Source organism: Oryctolagus cuniculus, chromosome 14 (genome assembly GCF_051225735.1).
Source record: "Oryctolagus cuniculus isolate XC-2025 breed Fujian yellow rabbit chromosome 14, ASM5122573v1, whole genome shotgun sequence".
Taxonomy (NCBI): domain Eukaryota; kingdom Metazoa; phylum Chordata; class Mammalia; order Lagomorpha; family Leporidae; genus Oryctolagus; species Oryctolagus cuniculus.
The window spans coordinates 32,334,848-32,354,879 of NC_142880.1; the positions used below are offsets into that span (position 1 = coordinate 32,334,848).

At 40.0% G+C, this 20,032-nt stretch overlaps 1 protein-coding gene across 5 annotated transcripts in view; it reads left to right on the plus strand.

Annotated features, from left to right (window-relative positions):
* MAN2A1 (mannosidase alpha class 2A member 1) overlaps positions 1-20,032 on the plus strand; it is a 169,590-nt gene that overhangs the window by 45,043 nt on the left and 104,515 nt on the right. For 4 of the 5 annotated variants that reach the window (XM_051853587.3, XM_051853589.3, XM_089313108.1 and 1 more), the window contains 3 exons: positions 9,964-10,091; positions 15,236-15,409; positions 18,980-19,166. In XM_051853587.3, coding sequence (XP_051709547.3) covers positions 9,964-10,091; positions 15,236-15,409; positions 18,980-19,166 — 489 coding nt within the window. The remainder of the gene's footprint in view (positions 1-9,963; positions 10,092-15,235; positions 15,410-18,979; positions 19,167-20,032) is intronic. The other variant, XM_089313110.1, reaches the window with a different exon arrangement.

Here is a 20,032-nt window from a genome sequence, read left to right on the forward strand (position 1 = left end):
TCCTTCTCCTGGTCCTGTCTGGATGCAAGGTGCCTGCTCTCTTTCTCCCTGTTTTTCTCCTGTTGGCCATTTTACTTAGGTTGAACTGTATAAAATTGCTAACAAACATCTGATGGCTTTTCATGCAGAAAAATGACAGTTTCGTATGATTCAGCTAGTATTCAGGATGATAAGATACTGAGGGGAGAATGTAAATTGGAATCAAGTGCTCAATCCCTTGTCATACCTTCAGCTGCTTTCAAGAGCTGCTCTTTTGGCATTGGGAACTACTCTGAAATATAGGCCTGAAGCTTAGTATCATTTTGCTTAAAAAAGAAATTGTCTTATGGACGCTAATTAGGGCACTGAACTTTATTTCTGGCCAAGATAAGGTTGTTTCCCTTCTAGCTTTCATCATTCACTTTTATTCACTTACTGCGTTAACCGTGGAACTAGGGTAGTACCATTTTTTCCCTACATACTTGTTTTTTTTTTTTTTTTTTTTGACAGGCAGAGTGGACAGTGAGAGAGAGAGACAGAGAGAAAGATCTTCCTTTTTGCCGTTGGTTCACCCTCCAATGGCCGCCGCGGCCGGCGCGCTGCGGCCGGCGCACCGTGCTGATCCAATGGCAGGAGCCAGGAGCCAGGTGCTTTTCCTGGTCTCCCATGGGGTGCAGGGCCCAAGCACCTGGGCCATCCTCCACTGCACTCCCTGGCCACAGCAGAGGGCTGGCCTGGAAGAGGGGCAACCGGGACAGAATCCGGCGCCCCACCGGGACTAGAACCCGGTGTGCCGGCGCCGCTAGGCAGAGGATCAGCCTAGTGAGCCGCGGCGCCGGCTTCCCTACATACTTAAACATAATATTCTTGATATTCGTTGCTGAAATATGTGTGTTTTGAGGAAAACTTAACAGATATTTAGATTTGTTCCATTTTTTAAAAATTCTTCTTATGTGCTAAGGGACATTACTGATCGCATTTTTTCGGCTCCTAATGTCATGCTCATGGAGTGGCTTGGCTTCACCTTTCTGAAGATGAGCTATGGATTAAACATCTGGCCCTAAATTTGTGAGCTAGCCCTTGCAGAGCAAGTTCCACGTAAGCCTGCCTTGTCCCCGAAGAATACCAAATGGCTGTGGGAACTAATGGAAACATAACTCAAAAACCCCATGATCTATGCGAGCAGATGCTTGTGGGGTTCTTACTCCACGGTGGCTGCAGTATGCTGCTCTTTGAAGCTTTTGAAAGTGAAAATCTGGTTAACTAAAAAGAGACCCATGCAACAAACATCTCTTTCTCTCTCTCTCTCTTTTTTTTTTTTTTTTTTTTTTTTTGGTGATCCAAAATAATGTAATGAATTATAGTGGATTTTAATGAAACCGCATGTCATAAAATAATGCACTTGTTTTCTGGCAGTGCCTGTTTTGTTTTGAAAAATCAACTGGTTGGTGAATGGCCTTTTAACTCTTTCGGCTTCATGTCTTCATATTTGGGTATTTTGGGCTAAGTGTAGTTAAACACTGTGTGATGTTTATGATACATGCATCCCCATGGGGACCCTGTTTCAGAGTCTAGCGCTGAGACGTACGCCTCCCTGTGTCCCCAGCATCTTGTGCATGTCCCTTGGGGTGGTAGAGCAGTGTTTTACAGAGCATCTGTTTCTGCTGTTGGGACCTGTTCTCCTGGAGAAACCTGCCAAGTATTGGAACCTCACACAGTCTGCATTGTTTGCACCAAAGTCCTAGCCAGCCGCAAAGTGTGTGCCAGGTGGATGGACGAGACTTGCTTCATATGGACACTGTATCTTTACCACATTGCTGATTTCTTTGCCAAGAACGCGCACTTTTTCCCCTAGGTTCACATTTAAGTGAACCATCCACCTTATCCTGTTAGCTATCTTTGCTTGCTTATTGAAATCAGAGACATATCTGATGTGATTTTCTTAAATAATAAGAATCCATACCGAACTGGATATACATTTGAGTTTTCCTAGAACAGTGGGCATTAATGCTCTTATATGGGCTAAGTTGATCCTACATTTTATACAGGTCAGATTTTATGGTATTTAACCAAAGCTGCTGTAAAATTTGCGGAGCAGCACGAAGTTATGCTGTGCCTCAAGATACTTGGAGTCAGTGCAGATTTGAATTGAGTTAGAGCCTGAAGATGCTTAGCATGTCATCAGAGGGATCAAAGCAGTGCCAACTGGCTTTTAAAATAACTTCAGTTCTAGTGGTTGAAGCAGCAGTGTGCATTTCTTTTACAAAGTAGTCCCATCCCCACCCCCTCCACGCTCCAGTTCATCTTGAACGAGGCAGCTCTTTAGTTCCTCTCTCTCACTCGCTTCAGCTCCTGGCTTCTCTTTATGTCAAGGACACAGGGAAAGGCCACAAGGGACTTCTGAAATGCTCTGTCCACCCCTTGTCCATGCCTCCCTCGGGCCTCAGGGAAGATTTCTCTTTGCAGCATCGATGCTGACCATCGCCCTCCCCCTTGAAATTCTTCCCTTTTTGGCTTCTGTGACCTGAGCTCTGTCTTTGCAGCTTCTGTTGGTACAGTGCAGAGCATTCCTGTTTGCTGTCCTTTGTGCCCTTCCAGATTGGCCCCCTCTTGTCTGTGTGCTGATGCCCCTTGTGTTCCTCTCTGCACGTCGCATGCTTGCTGCTCCAGTTCCCAGCCATTGGGCTCTTCCAGCTGCAGACGTCCTTGTTACCAGCAGTAGGAGGAGCTAACACTTAGGGACTGTGTGCTGTGTGCCGGGCATATCTGAGCACTCACGAATTTGATCAGTCAATCCTTAGCGTCCTCATGAGTGAAGGTGCCTTGTTAACCTCATTGTGCTGTTGAGGAAGCTGGGGCAGAGGTGCCAAAGTAAGGCACATGTACAAGGTCACCCGGAGCCTGCCATTCCTCCTGAGCTTGGCCAGTTCTGCCCCTGCAGTATCTCTGGATCCTGACCCCTCGTTTCTTATCCTTTGTTCTCATGTACTACTGTTGAGACAAAGCTCCAGGTGAGCGCCTGATTGCAGCTGTGCCAGTTCCAGGTGTCCCGCACTTCACCTACAGAGTTAGGTTCCCATCTGTGAGTCTGACCACGGTGCTTGTTTGCTTCAGGGACCCTTCAGCATCAAAAAGTACAGACCAGTCTCCTTTGCGTGGCTACTCTGGCTTCTTCTGATTCCTCTCTGCACGACCACCCCCAGCTGCCTCACGCCCTACTCCCAGGCACAGGGGGCCACGTGGGTGTCCTCATGCACATGCTGTTTCTTGCCTCTTGGGAACTGGCCCTTGCGCTCAGCTTGAGGTTTGTTTGTTTTCCTGTTGTGCACTGGGTAGTTTGAATCCTACTCATTTCTCAAGACTCAGTGGAGATATTACCTCATCTCAGAAGCCTTCTCCTGTTTACTCCACCGTTCACTCAACAGATATTTATTGTGTTAAGCTCCGGGGATGCAGAGGTGAGCAAGACTGACCAGGTCCCAGCCCTCAGGGAAGAGGGAGAAGATACATAATTTAGCCTAGTCTTACAGTGCAGTGTTTTCCTCTGTGGAAGCAAGAAGTGGGCGTTGAAAGGCTTCCCGAAGAAAGTGATTGGTTTTCAAGCTGAAACTAGAAGGATCCAGTCAAGAAGGGGGTGTCAGAATGTAGGGAAGGAAGTCCAGGTTGTGGGAAGAGGATTGTGAGTATGGGCAGGGGCTGGAAGAGGATAGCCTGTTGAGGCACTTGTGAAAAGTGTTGGTACCATGCTGCTTTGCAAGCATGGATCTTAGAGAAGCTTTTAGTTAAGTCTGTTTTAGGAATTGGTTTTAATTTATTTACTACCAGTTGGTGACCATGTAGTTTTATTTCTGGTTATTCTGATATCTTTTATCTTTAATATATGCAGTGATTTTCTTTAATTCTTTTTCTAAAGAATCAAGTAGTTCTAATTTTTAAAGTTTTATTTATTTATTTGAATGGCAAAGTGAGAGAGAGAAAAAGATCTTCCTCATCCATTGGTTCACTCCCCAAATACTTGCAAGTGCTGGGACTGGGCTAGTATGAAGCCAGGAGCCTGGAGCTCCATCTGGGTTTCTTTTGTGGGTGGCAGGAAACCAAGTACTTGAGCTGTCATCTGCTGCCTCCCACATGCATCAGCAGGAAGCTGGAGCAGAAATGGAGGTGGGACTTGATCCCAGGCACCCAGATGTGGGCTGCGGGCATCCCCAGTAGCAACTTAACCCACTGTGCCACCACACCTGCCTCACAGTGCTTTCCTTTCCTTTTTTAAAAATGCTTTTCCGTATCTTGAATGAGCGTAGTTAGAACATACATGCGTGTTGAAACTTGATAGTTATCCCCAGCAGTATGTGAGAAAACCTGTTTCCACACATCCTTGACATCGCAGTATGTTATACAATGTTTTGTTCTTTCTGGTCTGATAGGTGAAAAATGTCACCGCGTTGAAGTTTCCACTTTGCATTTCCTTTGGAGTGAGGTGAAATTTCTTTTCATCTGTGGGAAACCAGTTTTTTCTGCCATGACTGTTTTGTATCCTTTGTCTTTTCTTTCACATTATGAGAACCCTTTTGTGCAGTAGGAACCCTGAGTGCTCAGTAATGAACAAAGCACATGTATTCCAGCCTCTGGAGCTCAACAGTCTACTGGAGGAAAAGAAACAGTAAAACACGGATGTATAATTAAATTTCATTAGAAATACTATGAAAGAAATGCTGGGGCTTTTATGAAAGACAATGATTTAGGTGGGGTCTGGGTGGAATATGCTGGTTTGATAACAGTTAGTGATGTATCTCTGAGAGCCAACAAGGCACACACTGGATGGAAGAACCTTCCAGGCAGACAGAGAGCAGGGACAGCAAGCTGAGGGAAGGGGCTGTAGTGGGAATGCAATGAGGGAGAAATGATGAGAGGTCACTGATTTTCTCTCTTTTCCTCTTATATTACATCTTTAAAGATAGGCATCAACAAAATTTAAAAATAGGAGTTCCTCCAATTAATATATGGTGGGTTTTAAACCAAAGCTCATTTTTACTGTCTGTATTTATTCCTCATGAAAGGAAAATGAATCAGAGAATCTGATTAACAAATGTCTTTTGGGTATAAATTGATTCTCTGAGAACCTCTATCTTTCTGAATTTTCTATTTAACTTAATTTTTTATTTAGGAATGAAACCCTGTACATCATCTTGTATTATTTCAAATTTCCCCAGATGTATGATTAGAAATTCAACTCATTTTCTCATGTGAAATTAATTTGTGATTCTTTGAAGCTTGCTAAATGATGCATTGTTTGCTACTAAGTTGTCTGTAACGATTTCCCTATTAGGGAGAAAAGCTCTTTGAGTGTATCCCTCTGTGTGTGACCAAATTCCCAATGTCTGAGATGCTACACAGGGGAAAAGTGACACTCAGAGAAGACAGTCTGCAGCTTCTTGTGCTTCACAGTAAATTCTTATGTGCAAATTCTGCATTTAGGCAAAATGAGCAGTGACAGATATGCTCAGCTTAATTTTAATCGGTCATTTCCTTAAGCTTTTTATACCAAATTCTCCAGGACTGAAATAAAACATGGAAATATATTAATGCCTTTGGCAGTAGTCACAAGTCAACTCACCATTGTAAAAAGTGAAACATAAGCATTGTTGATTTTGAAGAGTGCTACCTCATTTCCTGATTTAAACACAAATGAACATACCTTTGAGGGTACTTCATAATGTCTGTGGAAAAATGGAATGAAAACTTATGTTTGTTTGGCTGCAAAAAGTTTAGAAAACCAGGCATAGTTTTTCATAGCATGCATTTTCTATAAACTTTGTGAAGATCCTCTTGCATTTGTGTGTGCGTGTGTGCATGTGTGTGTGTTTTCCTTTGTTTCCCTCACTTTCCTATAGCTTATTCTTTTTGATTTTAATTCTCATGTATCTTAGGAAACAGTGAGCAGGGTACATGTAAAAAAAATTGGCTAGGAATCAGACTGGGTAGAAACTAAGCCATAGACTCTATAGAGTATACATATCTTTTTTGATTTTATATTCCCCCTGCCTTTCACAGAGATAGTTCATTTGGTGCTGTTTAAACACTAAGTGAACAGAAATAGTTGGAAGTGCTTGTTGTACTGATAGGTAATTTTTTTCTGAAGATTGTACATACATACATACATATATGTATTTCCCCTGAAATCTTTATGTTATTGAGATCCTGCATGTACAGATAAAGTTTGTTTGAATTTTGTCTTACCACTAACAATAGCAACTTTAAGTATGGTCCATTTTTGTAAGGCAAGTATAGCTTTTTTGTCAATGCTTATAGTATTTTTAAGTATTTCCCATTGGGTTGTTGCTTTAGGACTTTCAGTCCTAATTTTTTTAGCCATCACTAAGTGGTGATCATTGTCATGCTTCTCAATTATGTAGGTCAACAGCTTTCCTCGTTTTTGCTCTCTTCTTCAGATACGTCTTAAGTGCATATCACTTACGTTCTAGAATGCAGCACAAATTTTCATGATTCTGAAGTTTCTGGGCTTTTGTGTTGTTTTTGGTGGAATGCCCATGTGGCAGGTATTTCTTCCTAATACAGTAAATATGCCGTAGCAAACCAGACATTCCTGCATGAAAGAATCTTCTCGTTTACTATCTGTTGTATAGCTTTAGGCGGAACAGGCAGTTGAGTGGGCTGGCGAGGGGTCACTCGGTCACTCAGGGCTCCTGCTGCAGAGGCTGGTGGTGCATAACCGGAATGATACTGTCTCTTTTCCTCCACTACTCCTGTCAGCCTCCTTTTATGGTGTCATTTATGCCTATTTTCACCTACTTCACAATTGTTCTTAAAAACTATGTGAATATGCTATTTTAAAATATGACCCTTGGCTTCCATGGAGTAATATCTGGGATTCCTCTTCTGCGCTTGTTTAAAATCACCCTGATTGAAACTTTAAAAAACAAGCAAACAGTAATAATTCATTCTTTCCCCACTAGTTTAATGGCTATTTTAGTAATGTAAATATTTAACCATCTGTTTCTTAGCTTTGTGTTCTGACCCACTGATGTGTCTTTCCAAGTCACTCTATGTATCTTTTTAACACCTTTGCCAATTGAAAGGACAGTTTGCTCCTAATTACCCTTTCCTAGAATTTTTGAGGTTATATTCACAGATTTATTGTTTTTGTTCTAAACATATCCTTTTTAATTAAAAATTTTTAATTTTATTTATTTGAAAGGCAGAGAGAGGGAGGGAAAGAAAGAGATCTCCTTTCTCTTGGTTCACTGTCAAAACAGCTGGATTAGGCCAGGCGGAAGCCTGGAACTGTATTTCCCACTTGGGTGACAAGGACCTACTTGCTTGAGCCTGCTGCCTTTTAGCAGGAAGCTGGAATTGGGAGCAGAGCTGGGGCTTGAACCCAGGCACTCTGATACGAGATTTGGCATCATAAGTAGGGTCTTAAACACTGAAGTGTATTATCACCTCTGTTTCCTCTGATGTTATCTTTCTGCTTGATCTGTGGCTCTCCTTTTGATTACTTTCTTCAGAAAATAATCCTTTCCTATATTCTCTGTTTCTGGAACCCTTAAAACTGAAACATTTTTCATTGGCTCTTTGGCTGTGATTTCTTTTGTATGCTTTCTTTTGGATGTTTCACTACCAAAGAATAAATCTGCCTAAATGTACATATTCACCACTGCAAATGACTTCCCTTCTGAACCCTGTTGCACTGTGGATGGACACACCCAATCCACTGAACACTTGGGGTTCAAGTCCCAGATCAGCTTTCACCTTTTCTTCCGTCTCCAGCAGTTTCCTGATTCCCACCGAGAATTTTTCACCAAATACTTTGTTTCCTGCTCCACATATCCCTCTCCTGCCATATTATAGATCAGATTACCTTATACCTGGACGACTGAAATATTTGAGTGCCCATTTTATGCGAGGCTAGCTCTAGCTCCTCAGTGTGGGGCATGCATGTGTGAACAAAATAGGGTGTCCTAGGCCCTGCTCTGTGGGACTTTAATGTGCTAATGGGGAGCAGAGAGAGAGGATCCATCCAAGTGAGTAAGGTAATTTTGGTTTGTTACAAAGGCTGGGAAGTGATGGAATGTGGATGTGCTGATTTAGCTTAGGTACGCATGGAGAGTTCTCTGGGGGAGTTCCATTTGAGGTGCGACACCAGGACAACTGGGCCCAGCTAGGAATGGGAAAGGTAGCAGAGATGAAATAGGTAAGAAAACACTGGAAAGCAACACAGCAAGTGGGAGACTTTCCATGCCTCTCCCAAATTAATACACTGGGTGATCTTTAAATAACTGTTATGTACAGAGACAAGATCAGTATGAAATGAGAGGAACATCTCAGGTATTGCAGGGAATGGGAACGGGTGGCTTATTCACAGGTGGAGCTGGGAAAATTAGCTGCTGTATTACATGTGTTAGATTGCTTGGTGGACAGCAAACAGTGATTCCTTGAACATTTATGCCTGAGTAAATGGAAATATGAAGCAAAATCAAACAGATATAAAAAGGAAAAATTCCAACACTGATGTGATTTTTTTTTTTCCATTTACTTTGTGGTTTTCTAGTCTGTAGTTCCTGTGCTTTATTCAGGATCAACAAAGCATTTGTCTTTGATCAATTTGAAGTCTTCTGAAACCGGTTTATTGGGACACTGAGATAATGAGGTTGATGTTTGTTGGTCACAGATTAAACCCTAAAGCATCCTGACATGCCTGTTGGTCATAAGGCATAGGGCAGGTTGAGTCCATTGCCTCTACAGCGTGGCTAACAGCAATCTGCAGAAAGATACATAAACAAAGGCACATTGGCTGCAAGGGTGGGGAGTGATACTCTTGGGTTCAGTTGTGTTCTTAAAGCAGTGTGCTATTTATAAAGTCACAGTTTATTTTTTATAGGTTACTGATTTGGCCCTAAGGGAATCTGAGATTTAACTGGAAATTTGGGTTCCTTTAAATAATCTAATGAATCATCATACTCTTCATGTGGAACTACTAGTTTATGTTCCCTGACCCAATACAAATTAAACTCATTTTATTATATGCAAGGAATTATTTATTTGGGAATCATGTCCATTGTTCACTAGTTATATGATCATGCATATGTTTAAATGAATCAGATGAGTTAATGCTGCTACTTTTGTGATATGCTTTTTGTGAAAGTATTTATCCTTTGTGCCTTAGGTCTGCTTCAACTAAAGTTGGCTTGTTAGTATGCATCTAGTGATGTATATCTTTACCAAGGCTGCTTTGCTGAACTTGGACACCATTGGCCAAACAAACCATCTTGTTGCAAACTAATGTATCTGTGAAAGTTTAGATATTTGCTTAAATTCTTGATTTTTATACTAGGATCTTTAAAAATTTTTAATAATTTATGGTTATTAATTTTCCTGCTCAGAGGAAGGTATCTTCTTGAACCAGTTCAATTTTATTTGGACTGGGGATTTTTTCTTAACCTTGTATATGGTATTATGGCAAAGGAATGTATACTAGACAAATCATGAGAATGTTAGAGCATTTCACTTAGTAATGAAAAATAAACTCTAGGACATACGTTTTAACTGAATCTGGAGCAAAATTCTTTCTAATGTTTGCTGAATTTCAAGGTTTATGTGATATATGCGAGTTTTAGTTAGTAGGAGTTTTTTGTTGTTTGCAGGATTAACTTGTCAGTAAATATTACTTTTTTATGATCTAATGAAACAAATATTGTCCTTACCATGATGGTCTTCTAGTAAACACTCATGAAACATAACTGAGAAGAGCGTTTGCTAGTTGCTCTGTAAGAGCCTAAGTGAATCACATGGGCTCTTCTTATTAAGAAGCTTTTAGGTTATGTGGGAGATATACTTGATTGAAAAATTTTCTTTAACAACTAGTGTAAATACTAGCTATATTTAAAAGCTGTTCTTAAGTGTTTATGCTGTTTTAGGTTTTTATTTGAAATTAGTTTTGTTAATGTAACTTATTTTTCTCCCCAGTTTGCTAGAAAATGGTCAGTTTGAAATTGTGACAGGTGGCTGGGTTATGCCAGATGAAGCTACTTCGCATTATTTTGCCTTAATTGACCAACTAATTGAAGGGCATCAGTGGCTGGAGAAACATGTAGGTATGTATTGATGTTTTCTCTTCATTTGGGCTATTTTGAGTAATTAACTTTAGGAAATATGAGGTGAAGCTCTTATTTTTGAAAGAACCGATGTTTTCTAGTACTGGTTATTGCTGAATAATTTATCCTTCATTAATTTATGATGTTTCTTCTATCATAAAGTCACCTACATAGATATGCAGTAGTCACTTTTAGGGTCATTAAATTACCTTGCTTATTATTTTATCTATTTTATGATTTGTTAATTTTTAGAATTTTTCTCTTATTTGGGGATTTTAATTATATATGTTAAGACTCTTGATCATAAGAAGGTGGAAATTAATTTATTAGGTTAAGAAAAAAAAAAAATAGGTATGTCATTGGGAATTCCAAAAGAGGTGGCAGCTCCAGGAAGACAGGATCTAAGAGAATCAGTATGCTGTCTGGGCACTGTGTCTCTGGGCTGTGCTTACTTTTGCCTCTGTTTGCTCCCCAGCTTTTCTTTCTTTATTTTAGAAGGAGGTAGGGGGAGAGAGAGAGAGAGAGAGAGAAGAGAAGAGAAGAGAGAGAAGAGAGAAAGGTCTTCCACCCACTGGTTCACTTCCCAGATGGCTGCAACAGCTGGAGCTGTGCCGATCTGAAGCCAGGAGCTTCTTCCAGGTCTCCCACATGGCTGCAGGGGCCCAAGCACTTCAGGCATCTTCTACTGCTTTCCCACAGCAGTAGAGCTTGATCAGAAGTGTAGCAGCTGGGACTAGAACTGTCGCACATATGGGAATGCGGCGCCTCAGACAGAGGTTTAGCCCACTGTGCCATAGCGCCAGCCCGGAACTTAATCCTTAATACTTGATCTGATCAGCCAGTCAGTGCGTCCAGAGGTGCAGAATCTCCAGTCACTGAAGCATAGACATTTTGGCAGAAATGGTCGTGGAGGAGAAGGAATCATGGAGGGCAGGGTCAGCATACCTGAACAGTGTGAATTGAAACAGTGTGAATTAGTGAACATTGTGAATTGGAACAGTGTGAATTGGTTCAGTGTGAGAGAGGAGTTGTGTTACCAGGAGAATTGGGAATGAGGATGCTGGCCTAATAAAATCAGATGTCCAGTATAACTCTTAGCAACTTAGGACTGATTAAAATCATTGTGATATCTAATATTTAATTTTGTAACATGGGATGTAACTCTTTGCAGATGTTTCATATCAATATAATTTTATAGTTTATGACAAATGAACATTTTTTATTGAATTTTTTTCTAGATACTTTAAACAATTTTGTTAGGGATGAATTAGTATCTTATACCCCCCATTAATTTTTTTCTCTACTTTGCATTTTGAAATAATTTTGAATTTAAAGAAAAGTTCTAGGAATACCACAGAGAAGTATAAGTCCTTCATCCAGCTTCACCATTCATTAAACTTCACACATTTGCTGTGTTTTTTCCTCTTTTCATATTGTTGTGTTGGTGATAGGGTTACTATTATTGGAGCTATTGAGAGTAAATTGCAGGGGCCTCTGCTGTAGTACAGTAGGTTAATCCTCCACCTGTGGTCCCACCATCCCAAATGGACACTGATTCTAGTGCCGACTGCTGCACTTTCAATCCAGCTCTCTGCTATGGCCTGGGAAAGTAGTAGAAGATGGCCAAACCAGTGCTGTGGTGTAGCAGGTAAAGCCAACACCTGCAGTGCCAGCATCCCATATAGGTGCCGGTTCAAGACCTTGCTGCTCTACTTGCAATCCAGCTCTCTGCTATGGCCTGGGAAAACAGCAGAAGATGGCCCAAGTCCTTGGGCCCCTGCACCCACGTGGGAGACCCAGAAGCAGCTCCTGGTTCCTGCCTCCAGATCTGTGCAGCTCTGACTGTTGCAGCAATTGGGGAGTGAACCAGCAGATGGAAGACCTCTCTCTCTCTCTCTCTCTTTTTTTTTTTTAATTTATTTGACAGAGTTATAGACAGTGAGAGAGAGAGACAGAGACAGAGAGAAAGGTCTTCCCTCCACTGGTTCACTCCCCCAATGGCCGCCACGGCCAGCATTGTGCTGATCCGAAGCCAGAAGCCAGGTGTTTCTTCCTGGTCTCCCATGCAGGTGCAGGGGCCCAAGCACTTGGGTCATCCTCCACCGTACTCCTGGGCCACAGCAGAGAGCTGGACTGGAAGAGGAGCAACCGGGACTAGAACCCAGTGCCCATATGGGATGCCAGCGCCGCAGGTGGAGAATTAACCAAGTGAACCACGGCGCCGGCCCCCAGACCGCTCTCTTTTTTTCTCTGCTTCTCCTTCTCTGTGTGTGTAACTCTGACTTTCAAATGAATAAATCTTTAAAAACAAAACAAAACAAAAAAAAAAAAAAAAAGAAAACAAAGAAGATGGCCCAAGTGCTTGGGCTCCTGCATCTGTGTGGGAGACCCGGAAGAAGCTCCTGTCTTTGGATTGGGCCAGCTTTGACCATTGCAGCAATTTGGGGAGTGAACCAGTGTATTCTGAATATTCTGAATATGAACTCTTTGAAATATGATAATACTTCAAAAATTTGTGGGAAATTAAATTAAAAGTTAAGTTTGGTTTGGTGCAAATACTTTTGACAACCATGCACTTTTTTTCCTAATATATAGTTTCCATGCAATTTTTGAAAATCCCTTTTGTGCATGGATTTTTCTTTGCACCACAGTACAGTTACCTTTTTATTTTTGATAATTTTACGATGTACCCTTGTATAAATGTTTTATGAATGTTATCTTCTGGTTTGCAGTTTTATTTATTTGATTTTGTGGTTTCTTTCTCATTTCTCTTCATTTTAATATCAGCAAATAAATTTTTTTGATTTTTATGTGTAAGCATACAAGTTTTTTAACCAGGAAGTTTGTTGTATTTGTAAAGGGACTAAAATTTTTATATAGATTCTTAATTTTTGTAGTAAGTATGTGATAATATCTTCAAAATAAAAATTATCTCATCTTTTTACTATATCTAGTATTCAGACCATATATCTGTTGTTTAATTGAATTGTTCAGATTTGTTGTAATACACATAGTGACGTGATAATGGTGATGATTGCCTTTCTTGTTATGTATTTTTAAAGAAAATTAACTGTCCAATATTAAGTATCATGTGTTATTGTATGTCTTGTTTATGGTGTTAAGGAAATTCTTTTTAATATTTGTAAACCTTGTTTCTAAATTTGTCCTGCCCTTGCTATTGGACACAACATAAATCTCTTTTAAAAATAATTTATAACTTAATTTTGATGTGATTTCAGACTTTTATAAGTTACATGGTAGTACTTGGGAAGGACTCTCAGTGTCCTGTGCGTGGGTTCATATGGATGTTTTTCTGAAACATTTGAGATTAAATTGGAGTCACCTTGTCTCCTTATCTCTGAATACCTCATTTTGTATTTCATAAGAGATAAGGGTACTTTGATGCATGATCCGAATACAGTTATCTAATCAAGAATAATAAGAGCCATACAATAGGACAATCTAATTCAAGGCTTTATTCAGATTTTGTCAGTTGTCTCAATAACTTCTTTTATAAAAGTTGCTTTTTTCCCTTCCTGGTCTAGGCTGCAATCAAAGTTCAAGGTTCATATATTGTTTTTAGTTGTCATATATCTTTAGTCTTCTTTAATCAGGAACATCCTCAGCCTTTCTTTGAGATTCTTGATCTTAGGAAGCATCTCAATTTGAGTTTATCTATTACCTTATGATTAGATGCAAACTGTTTATGTATCCTCTCTTCCTATGTGTCCTGGCTCCCTCTGTCTCACTGCAGTGATGTTCTGTTCTCACTAAATCATATCAGGAGCACATGATGTCTGTAGTCCCATGTTGTTTATGTTACCCTTCATGAATTGAATGAAGTGTGTTTGCTAAGTTTCTTTGTTGTACTGTTAAATTATTTCTCTTTCTAGTTAACAGTTTGTGGAAGACATTCTGAAAATAGGTAACTATCCTATTCCTCAGCAGACTTTCATGTTTTAGTTTTTAGCATCTATTGATAGTTTTCTAATTCCCCCATTCCTTTTCTGATTGTTCGTTGGCATTCACTCACCTTCTCTGGTTTCCCATCTGTTTGCTCTGCCCTTCCCCCCCCCCCTTTTTTTTTTTTTGGCTATTGCTTTGTATTATACCTATGAGGATACTCTGAAAAGTTCATGGAAAATGGAATTAAAAGGTAGATGTATTTTGATGCACTTTTTTTTAAAATTCATGCATGGCTTATTCATAATACAAATTTTCCATGAGACTTTTGAAAACCCATGTATGAGTGTAATTCAAAAACTTTTGCACCAAAAGTAATTTTTAGTTCCATTTCCATGAACTTTTTTGAAGAGTCTTTGTATTTGAATGAGCATCTCTGCAACTCTGCTCTCTGTCAAGATCAGGATTAACTAATTTTTGTTAACCGTAAGGCTAAGATCTTAGGCACATGAAAGATGCCAAACAGATGTTTGGATGAAAAAATTGCATGTAACATATAATTTATGTTGGTTTATAGGTCATAAATAGAAGTCTTATTTGAAAACTGTAAATAACTGAAAGATCAGATTCATGTGATACTAGATGAATAATCTTAACTCATTAATTTCAACATATGCATTTATAATTTTCATTTTTTTTACATTATATCCTCTTTGAAATTAAGATACAACTTGGGTCAATGACTGTTAAAATTAAAATGAGCCATGTAGAGAGAAGGCATCAGCCATAAAATGTCTCAAAGATTTAATGAAAAATGGTAGCCGTTATTTTGGCCAATTCTACAACTATATGATAAGATGATCTGGGACTGTTGTAAGGTATAAAAGATACTCAACAATCGGTAGGATTAGGATTAGGAAGTGTACTCTGAAATGAATTCGGTTACATCTATTTACCGTGTAACAGTGAGTTCCCTGAATAATCTAAGGGGCATGGCCTTGGTCCTGCAAGTTTCTTTCTCTCTGTAGGATGGTAGAGTGCTTTCTTCAGCTCCAGTTGGTGAGCTACCTTGAGTTGGTGAATAAGGGCTCCTGCTGGGAGTTTGTGGCAAAGTGTGATGCCAAGTAGATCCTTTGTCTTATAACCCAGATGACTGGAGAGTTTTGATGATCTTAATGTGGTGTGACTTTTTATTTCATGTATCAATTAAGAAAATAACACTTAGTTTCTTTTATCAATAGGAGTGAAGCCTCGGTCTGGCTGGGCTATAGATCCTTTTGGACATTCACCAACAATGGCTTATCTTCTGAAACGCGCTGGATTTTCACACATGCTTATCCAGAGGATTCATTATGTAGTGAAAAGACACTTTGCAAGGCAAAAAACGTTGGAGTTTTATTGGAGACAGAACTGGGGTATGTAGAATTTGATGAGAGTTGAAATTCCACTTGACCTGGATATTCTTTCACTAGAGTTATGAGTCTCCAGAGTGTCGGTCTTGAAAATTAGGTTGCATAAAGGCACAATTATTTTTCCCATTTATTCGAGTCAAGAATCTTTTAAGCAGTGATGTTGATATTTATCTTTGGAGCATTATAAACTCTTTATACCTAAAGAAGTAAATAAGTATAAGGAGTGAGCCTTGTGCATATAATCTCTTCACTTGGTTCTATTTAAAAAAATATTTTTTATTCTTTTAGAGAGAGAGAGTCACAGATCTTCCATCTACTGATTCACTTCCCATATACCTGCAGTGGATGAGGGAGGGTCAGGCCATAACCATGATCCCAAAACTCAATCTTGGTCTCCCATGTGGGTGGCAGGGACTCATGTACTTGAGTCATTACTACTGACTTCCAGGATTTGCATTAGCAGGAAGCAGAAATGGGAGAGGAGCCAGGACTTGAGCCCAGGCTTTCTGATATGGGAAGTTGGCATCCCAAATGGCATCTTAATTGCTGTGCCAATTGCCATCCCACTTGAGGGTTTGTTTTTTTTTTTTTTGGAAGATTTATTTATTTATTTATTTATTTAAAAGGCAGAGTTATAGAGAGGCAGAAGCAGAGAGAGAGAAAGTCTTCCATCCGCTGACTCACTCCCCAAATGGCCGCAATGGCTGAAGCTATGCCGATCTGAAGCCAGGAGCCAAGAACTTCCTCTGGGTCTCCTACACAGGTATAGGGGCCCAAGGACTTGGTCCACTTTCCACTGCTTTTCCAGGCCATAGCAGAGAGCTGGATAGGAAGTGGAGCAGCTGGGACTTGAACCGGCTCCCACTGGGAGCTGGCACTGGAGGTGGAGGCTTTACCTACTATGCCATAGTGCCGGCCCCCAACTTAATGTTTTTAAAAGTACAAGTTTTATGACAAAATGGAACATGCACTCAAACCAGGATCCAGTCATTTGTCTCATATTCATCTGTGTCCCATCCTGACTCTTGTCTCTTCATGTAAAAACTGTCTTTCTGAAACAGCCCTTGTGTCACTTCTGCCGTCTGTTCTCATACTGTGTTCTTGGGCACCAAAGCATTCTGAGGACATGCTGGGCAGCAATTTTGTCGGGGAGAGAATCAAAATTTTGGCCCTTTGGGAGACCTTTCGCTTTTGTCAACCTCCATTTAAGCAGAACGCTTATTTTTTATTTACTTTTATTTGTTGGGTCCTCAGTATGGGCCAGGTGTTATGTACTTTATATCCATTCTCAATTATTTAAAATTTAGTTTCTGTTATCAATGCTTTTTATGGTGAAAATCAAAGCTTAGATGTGGGAGGCCAAAAGTCATCTAGGAGGTAGGAGCAGAGCAGAGATTTGACTCTTATTCTGTGTAGTTCCTGAATTCCAGGCTCCTATTTCCCTGGCATCGAGTTCTCTTTTTTTTTTTTTTTTTTTTTTTTTTTTTTGACAGGCAGAGTTAGTGAGAGAGAGAGAGACAGAAAGGTCTTCCTTCCATTGGTTCACTCCCCAAATGGCCGCTATGGCCGGTGCGCTGTGGTTGGCACATTGCACTGATCCGAAGCCAGGAGCCAGGTGCTTCCTCCTGGTCTCCCATGTGGGTGCAGGGCCCAAGCACTTGGGCCATCCTCCACTGCCTTCCCGGGCCACAGCAGAGAGCTGGACTGAAAGAGGAGCAACCGGGACAGAATCCAGCACCCCGACCAGGACTAGAACCTGGGGTGCCGGCGCTGCAGGCGGAGGACTAGCCAAGTGAGCCGTGGTACCAGCCAGCATTGAGTTCTCCATAAAGCTTCATTGAAAAAAAAAAAAAAAAAGGATTTTGTTGCTAAAGTGATATTGGGAAATTACTGCATTATATTATACTTGCTTCCCTGCGTGATCTAGGCCTCTTAAGTGTTCAGAAAAAGCATTTGTAAATCTGGACAGTAACTTTCTTATATACTGCTGCTTTTTCAATAGGGCAATGATTAGCTATGCCATTTTTTTATTATTTTGGAAAACTAAATCTTTAGGGAGAATATGAACCTGTAGGGTATTGTATCTTATGTAGGTTGATCAAATGCAAAAATCCATATTAATCTGAAAAATGAAGGATTGTGAATTTGAAGAAGCTCTGCTTAAAAATTGTCTACCTTCAAATTGTTCATAAACATCAGCCAGTAAGAGTACTTTCATCTATTAAATACTGTGCCAAGAAGACATGTAGAAAACATTTTTGCCTATCAGGAAATTACAGTCTGGTTTGATAAAATACAGACACAACTGAATGCAACAGATAAAACTAATTGCACAAATGGGTCACTAAGTAGTAGGGTCTAAGAAGTAGTGGCGTGTTGAGTCTTGGTCCATATGAGAGAGGAAGCAGAAACTGTCATCGTCTGGGGCTTGTGACTGCCTGTGTACACTGAGCAAGCACTGCAACCGGCATCCTTGTTGTCACACTGGTGAGTGTGATTCAGTGAAACAGCTGAGAGCTCAGAATATACAGATTTCAGGAGTCTTAAAATTGGGAATGGAGGTGGTAATTATTTCAACTAAGTGGATAAAACTGGAATATTTTATAACTTAATCTAATAGATTTGAACATGTTGTTTTTGGAAAGATGTTTTCCAATTATGTTGAACTTGTTTGTGTGTTCTGGTACTTAATGAAGCAGTTATTTTCATTTTTATAAAAAATGTAAATGCTGCTTTTTTGTCTTTCTTTTGTTACTCTGCTGCAAAAGCAATACTTAACCATTGCTGGAAATTGGAAATCTATGCCTAAGTAAGGGGGTGGGTATTGAAAGCTCAGCATCATATTTAGTAAGATAACTGCTTTTAAATGCTAGTGAAGTCCTCTGGTCTTACAGATGGTTCACTTCTGGCCTCTCCAGCGTGGTGATCTCAGCCCATGCTGACCTGAGGTTTTGGTGAAAACCAGTTCTGCATCAGGAAACTACTTATTTTCCATATCTCTTTTTATTTTCCAACAATTGCTTTTTGTTTCTCTGTGCTCTTTTCTTGGTGTAACACCTCTTGGCTCATTCTTGGTGAACCTCAGAAGAGATTCCATGACTGTTGTCTCCGCACTGGGAGAAGTAAATGGGAATTCGTCCAGTTTTTATGAGTCCCTACCCTGCCTTCTTCCCTTGTTCTTCCCATTTCCTTTTCCTTCCCTCCTGTCTTCTCTGCTGGCCTCTACAGCTGAGCTCATGGTCTCTCTCAGTATGTCCTGCTACTGGAGATGGGGATGAATGGATGCACATGACCATGGCCTGGGATGAGTCCATTGAAACATAGAGCTCTGCTCAGCTTGCAGGTCAGCAGGTGTTGGTTTATAGTCCCTGCTGTATTTAGGTACTAGAGGTCAGTAGAAACTGGGTGGCATGGCCGTGAAATGCTGTTGGACTTTGTGTACCAGTAGTTAAAGGGGCTGTTGACTTAGGGAAGAGCCTGTGTTTACACATGAATGAAGTAATGGCATTTTGAACAGTTTTTGAGGCAACACATTTTATAAATGCAGGTGTATCTGTTGGCTCTTTATTTTAGATCTGGGATCCGTCACAGATATTTTTTGCCACATGATGCCCTTCTACAGCTATGACATTCCTCACACCTGCGGACCTGATCCTAAAATATGCTGTCAGTTTGATTTTACACGGCTTCCTGGAGGAAGATTCGCTTGTCCCTGGGGAATAGCTCCAGAACCAATAACTCTTGCAAATGTCCAAAGCAGGTATGAAATATGTATTTCATAAGAACATCTTGAACAAAGTAGCTACTCAGTTGTCAGTTGCTGAATATGTGGACTTCAGTAGCCAACATTACCCTTGATTGAGGTGTTTCCTTCAAACCACATCTAAAGCAACTTGAAAATACCAGGGCTTTAACTATACCTTTTATGTGTTATAAGGTAATGGAAAGTGAACAATAGTAGATCAATATTCAGTGGATAACCTATGAAATGCTATTATTATCATCTGCTTTGCCTTCATTATAAAAGCTTTCTACTGCGTTTGATTGATTTCATATACTTTTGTTGATAATAAAACTTGTGGTCCCCATTGTACAAATTGGTAGGAAAAGCAACTCAACTGCAAAAACACATTTATTGAAATGGAACACATAAGGAATGTAATTATCTGTTCCCTTAATAACAATTTCAGTAATCATGAATGCCGCCCAGCTCTGATGAAATCGCGTCTTTGCATCTTTCTGATGTTTTTGACTTACAGAAAACTTTAATTAGGAATATTTATACTTAAATACATTTAAGTGAAAATCAAAGGAATGAATCATTGCTTCAGAATAAAATTGTGCTAATGATGGGAGCATCTTATTCAATTAAGTTACCTGTAGTTTCTCATTTTGATTCTCTTAGAGTTTAACTTCTCTTAAAAATGAGTGATGTTTAATGCATTAAAATAGAGCATGGTGTTGTAGTATAACAACACTAAACTGCTAAGAAAATAATACAGCCTTTTGAATGCATTAAGGTCTTTGCACTATCAGATGTATTACAAAACTAAAAAGTCACTTCCAGAAAAATGTGTGAGGAAGAGTGAGATTGGGTCTCTGTTTTTGTTGTTTTACTTTGAATGA